Source organism: Podarcis muralis, chromosome 12, assembly GCF_964188315.1.
Source record: "Podarcis muralis chromosome 12, rPodMur119.hap1.1, whole genome shotgun sequence".
NCBI lineage: Eukaryota > Metazoa > Chordata > Lepidosauria > Squamata > Lacertidae > Podarcis > Podarcis muralis.
The window spans coordinates 3,502,413-3,510,374 of NC_135666.1; the positions used below are offsets into that span (position 1 = coordinate 3,502,413).

Consider the following 7,962-nt stretch of genomic DNA (forward strand, 5'->3'; position numbering starts at 1 on the left):
AGAATTAGTGTTGCTGGGTGACTTCCCTTTAAACTTAAGCCTCTTTCATCTTTTCCCTGAGCAAGGCGTGTTTGGGAGTGCAAAACGTTTTTTAAATGATGCGCTGTTCTCTTAACCTTGAATTGTCTCCCAACTCATTTGCTATGCTGTTTCAAGCATATCTCCTGGTGGCTTTTTTCGTTTTCTTTTAGGAATATTATTGGTTAGATATGCAGACTACTGCACTAAAAAACCCAAAAACCAGGCTGTGTTTTTTCAAAAGAAAAAGGAAGCCTTGAAGGTTGAATAAAATGTACCAAGGCAAAAGACTATCCACTTATTCCCTTTTCATTTTTGCTTTGGGCGGAATATTCCTGTGTCCTTCAGCTGCTTGTCTTGGGTGTTTTTCTATATACTACTTCACCCTTTTTCATCCTGAGGTTGTTTGCGCTCTTTGTATTTTAAAAAGCCTTAAGCTGTATTTCTGATGGCTTCTGTGTTTATCAATAAACAGCCTGACTCTTGCCCTGTTGGAAGGACCTGAGTAACCATATCTCAGGCTAATTGTGTTGTATCCCATGGTGGCCTAAATGCCTTTGGAGTTTTGCCTGGAAAACTTCACCCCCTAGCCCAGGCCTCCTCAACCTTGGCTCTCCAGATGTTTTGAGACTACAATTCCCATCATCCCTGACCACTTGTCCTGCTAGCTAGGGATCATGGGAGTTGTATTGTAGGCCAAACACATCTGGAAGGCCGAGGTTGAGGAAGCCTGGCCTAGCCCCACCCTGTCAAGATACTTTCCCCATCCCATTCTGTGCTCTGTAGCACATTCAATGTTAGGTGGCTGCTCATTATTCATGTGTCCATTTTTTAAGCTCTTTCCATTGGCATGCTCAAGGCAGCTAAGAACAACCGCTGCACAGAGCAGTTGCAGCAGATCAATGCAAAAATGTGGCACACCTAAGAGTCCTTTTATTCAGGCAAGATTGATTCTGCATGGAGCATTGGGCCAATAATAAGAGATGCTGTTGTAGGCATACCAGTGCTGACCTAGAGCTCAGATTTGTTGCAGCTGCTTAGGTCACACCAGCACAGTCTCACACCACACAGGTAATGTACTGGTGCAGAGAGATATTGAAACAGCTGCTAGACTCTATATTTATTTGCCTGTGCGGACATTTAGACGTCATTGGTTAACCAGCTGTGTACTTGATGTGTTGGGAGGAAATGCGAATGACAGTACTATGTTTTTGTATTCTTTTCTGATGATCCTTGTTTGGTTTCAGCAGCCTGCCAAGAAGAAGAAGGTGGAATGTTCCTATGACATCAACAATATAGTGATCCCCATGTCAATGGCTGCAGCTACACGGGTGGAGAAGCTACAGTATAAAGAGATTTTGACACCAAGGTGGGTTCACCTGGAGGCTCTTCAGATTTAAGCAGCAGCTGGAGCATGTTGATTTAGACATAAGAGCATTGTTTTTCATAATTCATGCCAAGTAGCGTTTTGCTAGTCAAGGACAGGGCTGAGTTAACAACAATTCCTCCTGAAGTTGTCACATCAACACACTCCTTTCTAAAGTGCCCTGAGGCACGGTGGCAGTTTCCTAACTGTACCTCCTGGTGAAGCGTTAGTTGTATTTCCAGGTGTGGAGGAACTTAAAATACCATGAACTGGCCAAACACCCAGTGGCTGAATTGTGTATTACAGCAGGACCTGGGTGCTTTGGAATCCTAACTCCCATTATCTGTAGCCAGTTGGCAGGGATAATGGGAACTGGAGTCCAGAAAAATCCAGCCTTTCTCAACCTGTGGGTCCCCAGATGTTGTTGAACTACAACTCCCATCACCCCTAGCTAGCAAGGCCAGAGCTCAGGGATGATGGGAGTAGTAGTCCAGCAACATCTGGGGACCCACAAATTAAGAACCACTGATCTAGAGCTTCACAGGTTTCTGACCCTAAAGCACATCTTCATCCACTGCCAACTCTTGTTTCCTTTTAAAGAAGAAGAAGAAGGGTTTGGATTTGATATCCCGCTTTATCACTTCCCTTAAGGAGTCTCAAAGCGGCTAACATTCTCCTTTCCCTTCCTCCCCCACAACAAACACTCTGTGAGGTGAGTGAGGCTGAGAGACTTCAGAGAAGTGTGACTGGCCCAAGGTCACCCAGCAGCTGCATGTGGAGGAGCGGAGACGCGAACCCGGTTTCCCAGATTACAAGACTACCACTCTTAACCACTACACCACACTGGCTCTAAAGTTATTTTGCAGCTGTGGAGCAGTTTTCTAGCCCTCATGGCTCTTGAGGAATATTGGGTGCAAGCAGTGTATGTTTGATTCTACATGATAGAGGCTCTTAAACACACACACACCCACACCCACACCCACACCCACACCCACACACACACCCTTTTCCTGCCATATAGCACACAAGGCAGTTTCCCCAATAATTATATGACCATTTGTATGTATAAATCCATTTGTGCTACACAGTCAATAGCAGTGGTAAGGTTGAGGGTGATTGAGTTCTGTACTGTACAGTCGTACCTTGATTCTCGAACGCCTTGCTACTCTTAACTTTCGGCTCCTGAACGCCAAAAACCCAGAAGTCCGCTTGAGTGCAGGAAGCTCCTGCATCCAATTGGAAGCCGCACCTTGGTTTTCAAATGGTTTCAGGAGTTGAACAGACTCCCAGAACGGATGAAATTTGAGAACCAAGGTTCCACTGTACATCAATGTATGTTTTAAGAGTGGAATTGAAGAATCCCTGTAGCCATGATTAAGGGATGGGTTTATTTCCTGGTGCCGGAGGATGGTGTGTGCATTTACTCAGCTTCTGTGCATCCCACCTTGTCGTCATCCCCCGCCCTATTTCAGCAGTAGATATTTAGCAGGTCAACTTGCTTATGAGAAAGGTGAAACCTGCATAGTTTTTAGGACTTGCACAAGTGAGCACTAGAGCTAACTAGGCATAGCCTGTTTTGACACCTCCTTTGGCGATTTTTTGGAGAAGGTATTTGACTTCAGAATGTGGCATTGCCTCAGTGTCTACAGTTGAGGAAGAAGCAGCACCATAGCAAGCCAAGTCCTGGAGTACACTTTTGGTTGATGCAGTTGTTTGCAGTATGTGCAGAACGTCCCCTAATCCTGAGTCATTTTCTTCCTGCAGCTGGAGAATGGTGGATCTCAAAGAGCTCAAGACCTCAGGAGAAGTAGATTCAGAGGTGAGGAGAAACAGATCTGGTCATTATCTCATGCCTCAAGCAGTGCATCTGTCTAACTAGGCTTGCACGGACCAGGGCTTCTCTTGCCTTGTATTGACTGTGTAGAGCTTCACTTTACATAGAATTGACTCCCTTGAGTGACAGACCACCATTCTTACCTTGCTTATCCTGCCAGCAGTCAGTACATTCATTTTGTGTCTTGAACCAATCCGTCATCAAAGCAAACACATACTCCTTTTGGTTTGTTCTCATTCAAGACTGCAAGACTGAATAACACTGCCATGGAGGAGCGTAAAACCTATTTTGTGTGAGAAAATCTCCATTCTTGTGTATCCAAAAGGTTGTATACACATATTGCATAAATTTAGTTATTAAGGTGCAGAATTGGTTCCGTTTTTGGACAAAATTAATGTGCTTTATTTGGTAGCCACGTTTACCAAAACAGTCCTATCTACTTGTGTACACCTGTGATGTTCTAGCAACTGTGGAAAGGGGGAAACTGTACTTTTATTAAACTTTTGCACTGCTGGGCCTGTACAGATTATGTGGTTATTTTTCCTGTGTCTCTTGGGGTGGGTGGGTGGACAGTATCTATTTAGAAACAGCTTTGACTCTCTTGAATGTGTCAAAAATAACTTTCTTTTGTCCTAGCTGGAAGATATTTCTGATGAGACATATCTGAACCATCACCAAAAATATGAAGAGCTGGAAAGGGCCCGTTGGGATTCCTGGGCAGGAAGCATTTCCCACAGGCGAGGGAACAGGTATCCCAACATTTGCTGCTAGCTGTGTATTGTGGAGTAGTTCTCTTCCCAAGTCAGATTATATTCAAAACTTTGTTTCCTGCATAACTTGTGAGCAAAGCATTAATGAAGAAGTCAGTACAGTGGTTGAGTGGATTAGGAGTTTTGCATTGAGCCTTAGTAGACAAAATTTAAGTTTCTCCTTAGCTAGGAAATAATTTGATAGCTTTGGGTCAGTTCACACCCCCACACATATCCCGCCTAACTGTTGACAGGTTTGAAATAACGAATGAATAAGCTTTTGTTAAGAATGCTCCAAAAGTATGCAAGCGGGCTTGGAAGCAGCTGTGGAATTTCCCTTATAATAGAGATTTATCATATTTTGAGCCTCTGTGTTTTCAGAAATTAATGGAGTAAGAGCAGGTAGGAAGAGAATTGGCTTCCACGAAGATTTGGAAACATTGTAACAGCATAACAGGATGAGTGAAATCACACACACACACACACACACACACACACACACACACACCCTCTGTCTGTAGGAAGACTTACCATTGGATCTCGTTTTAATTTCAGAGCCTTAGTATCCTGTGCTGCTGCAAACACTGAGGACTAGAATTATTGCAATATGTGGCAGCTAAGATCTCTGTATTAAGTCACATTCCCTTGCTTAAATCAGGCAGAACCTCTCTAGTAGTTTAGCCTCATTGTCAAATCCATGAGTAGAATTATTGCCAGAGTGCATGCTGTAAATATGGCAGTGAAAAGTCAACTGGACTCTCCCTCCCACCCCGCCTGCTCCGGTTGTTTTTAAAGAGTATGGGTGAAGAGTTCATTTTGAAATTCTGCATGATACCTTGGCTATAGGCCTCTCTGCTTCTGAGCTTGCACTTCTGTGAGTTTTACAGTTCTCACATGTAACAGTTGTCCTCACAGTGTGGCTTCACATTGGCAGTGTGATTGTTTTTTTTTGTGGCGTGTTTTTCTTTTAGGAGCTCTAACAGAGCAGATGGCCGATGGATTCCTCAGCCGGGCTCTCCAGATGCCACGTCACATAATCTTAACCATCTCCAGTATGCAAATTCTCCCATGGGGTCTCTCAGCCCAGAACTTTCCAACGTTCTGCAGCCCCTCCTCATAAAGGGCAGGGGAAGAAACAGTCTGTCCTTTAGTGAAGACACAAGTTTCTCCTTCTCAGAAATGGACGAAGATATTCAGGTGAGGACCTGTGTTTCTACTTGGAGAGCTCACATACAGCCTGTTTACTTGGCAAACCATACATATTTGAAGCTTTTCCCTCATCTGCATTGCCCACCATGGTCACTCATTCAGAGTATAAAATGATGTCACCATCTTGGATTTGCCATGAAAGACAAGAGAATACAATTGAAGAATTGCTCGCAAGCATTTCTGGGGCTGAAGGGGATGCAAATAAACCTTCTATATTTGGACTTTGAATGTATCATTGCAGTGGATTGTTTGCATTTGTGTACTGTGGGTTAGTGGGGGGGGGGGGAACAGAAGTTAAACCTTGTAACCTTACTTCCAAAAAGGTGTCACAATAATTGGGTTGTTATGCCAAGCCATCGTTTTTACCTCTGAACCTATATTGGTTCATAAACTATGGTTTGTAAAGACAGCCAAACAAGGGTATTGAAACTAGCTTGCAAACTACGTTGTCTTTGATCTTACCACAGTTAAGGAGGCACAGCTAAGACAGTTGAGGCACCTACTGTGTCTATCTGTGCCCCACTGAAATAGGAGCAAGCCAATGAAGCTGAATGTTAAGCAGATGAAGAATGACAGCTGACATGCATCTCTAAAGCACAGTTTGCTTAAATGTTTATTCTATAGCGTGCCCTTCTAATTGTGACTTAAAACAGCTTCTCATTCTATGGAAGGCATCATATTTATCAAGATAAAGAAAGTGGCATATGTAAACTAGACCTATCAATAAGGGTTGAGAGGATGATTACTGTTGATTTTGTTGTTCCTTCAAGAGAAAAGCTGCTCCTCTGGTTTTTAATCTCATCCAAGCAAGATGGAAGCATGCATAATCTCTCTCTTTCTCGCGCCTCCTCCTCAAATGACAATAATATATTCCGTTCCGTTAACGCTGCTACTCTTTCTCTCTGTCGTAGAACGTCCAGCCGTGGGAGCCCCGCACATTCCCCCTTTCCGACACAGAGTATAAGGCGCTTCAGGACCCGCCGTGCGAAGCTCCTGGCAAGCAGACGAGTACCATTCAGCAGTGGAACTCTAGGAGCAATCAGGGCTTGAGGACTAACAATATAAATTCCAGCGCTTCTAATCCTAGGGAGCCGTTTGCATCCGGTTGGCAGGTGCAACCAGGCGTCGGCAAGCCGCAAGACGAGTTTGCAGGCCAGCCCTGCGTCCCGCCAGTGCTCATCAACAACAGATGAGCGTTTGGGCCCCATGATAACCCGTGGAAGAGTTGCACCCATACTCTATAGATTGGTATCACAGAGCTTGGCTGACGAGTTGGCCTAGCAAGGCAGTGGCGGCAGAGAGCACTGCTGTGCCTGGAGCAGAGGTCCAGCTGTGAACTTGGAGCTCCTGCTCCCCTAGATCAGTAAGGGCTGGACAGGCAGCAGCAGAGGCAAGGTGCTGGGCCTCCCTAGTGTGGTAAGAGGGGGGGAGGCATCCAGAAAAGCCCAGTTGCAGGTTGTTTCTGGGCAGAAGAACTCTTGCGCCTCGCTGGCAAGGTTAGGCGCTGGTGCCACAAGTGCAGCAGCCCAAGGTGTAACCCAAAAAGGGAGCAGCAAAGAGGATGGAAGACACAGCAAAAGAAGGGGGGAGGCTGAGCTGTTTCAATTTGGATGTCTGTTACTCAGGCAACACTTCTTTGAAAGGGTGCCAGTCAGTTGAACATGTAGTCCTCATGAGGTTTTTATGCCACTTTTGGGGGCAGGAGTAAAGTATCGATTGTGGAAACTCACTCGCACAGATCACAGGCTTTGTCCCGGTGCCGCAGATGGCAGCAAGGGATATAACCAAGGGGTAGTTGGTGTGTGTGTGTGTGTGTGTGTGTGTGAGCGCTGAATAAATGCCTGTAGGGGAGGACAGATGCTTCCCCTACAAATTTTTCATAATGGTTTTTAATTTTTAAATGTAGTTCTGAAATCACTGATTCTCTAACATGCAAATCATGTTTTCTTGGCCTTGCAGAAATGCTATTGTTGCTAATAATAAACAATAAATCATGATAAAGCTTGGTTGTTGTTGTTTTTTACATTTCCTTCAGAGAAACTGTAAATCTTGTTCATTGTATGGGATGTTCTAATTTATCTCCCAGCACATCAAATAAAACGTGACAGGTTGGATGTTTTGGGTGGCTGTTTTGTTGTTGTTGTCCTCCTGATTAAGGATCTGGTCATATAAAAAAAATGGGATTGAACTTCATAATATTTTAATCACCCAGGTAGTTTGATTTACCTTTTGAGATCCGTTCTCTGGTGGAATAGGTGTGTGTCTTTAAACAAAGCTGGCGAGGATTCAGTTTCGCCTCCAGTAGAAAGGGATTTCCATTCTACTCAATAACCTACAATCCATTTTCTTGAATTCCATGGCGTTTCTCTTGTGACACTTCATCAGGATTAGCTCAGTGAACTTCCTACTGGAAGGTTTGCCTAGAGGAGGCAGCATTCAAGGAGGGAGTGCGGTGTGGTTGTCAAAGTTAGCGCAACTTCAAGGAGTTTGGTAATGTCTCCCTTCTCTTAAGGTTTTTTTTTTACAAAATCCAAATCCACCCAGTCATACTTGTACCACCCCCCCCCACCCCCCAGAGCTTGGATCTATCGACGCTAGCACCAGCACTGTCTAGTAGGCACACACTTTGTGTCGTTCTGTATGTAGACTCCCTTCTGTCATTCTGGCATTTTCATATTTGTGCTCTGTTTATAACTTGAGTCATGATAGGCTCATGTGCCAGGAATGACTTCACAGCATGTTGTGCAAAAATCCTGCGAAAACAGGAGAGAAAATAAAGCTAGTGG

The 7,962-nt window shown here is 44.4% G+C and overlaps 1 protein-coding gene across 2 annotated transcripts in view; it reads left to right on the top strand.

The window, feature by feature from the left end:
* Positions 1–7,177, top strand: part of LOC114607116 (KAT8 regulatory NSL complex subunit 1-like) — a 44,246-nt gene extending 37,069 nt beyond the window's left edge. Inside the window, exons 9-13 of one of the 2 annotated variants that reach the window (XM_028749964.2) lie at positions 1,266–1,387; positions 3,149–3,203; positions 3,855–3,967; positions 4,939–5,164; positions 6,088–7,177. In XM_028749964.2, the coding sequence (XP_028605797.2) occupies positions 1,266–1,387; positions 3,149–3,203; positions 3,855–3,967; positions 4,939–5,164; positions 6,088–6,369 (798 nt within the window). In that variant the 3' untranslated portion in view covers positions 6,370–7,177. The remainder of the gene's footprint in view (positions 1–1,265; positions 1,388–3,148; positions 3,204–3,854; positions 3,968–4,938; positions 5,165–6,087) is intronic. The other variant, XM_028749965.2, reaches the window with a different exon arrangement.
* The last annotated feature ends 785 nt before the right edge of the window (positions 7,178–7,962 follow it).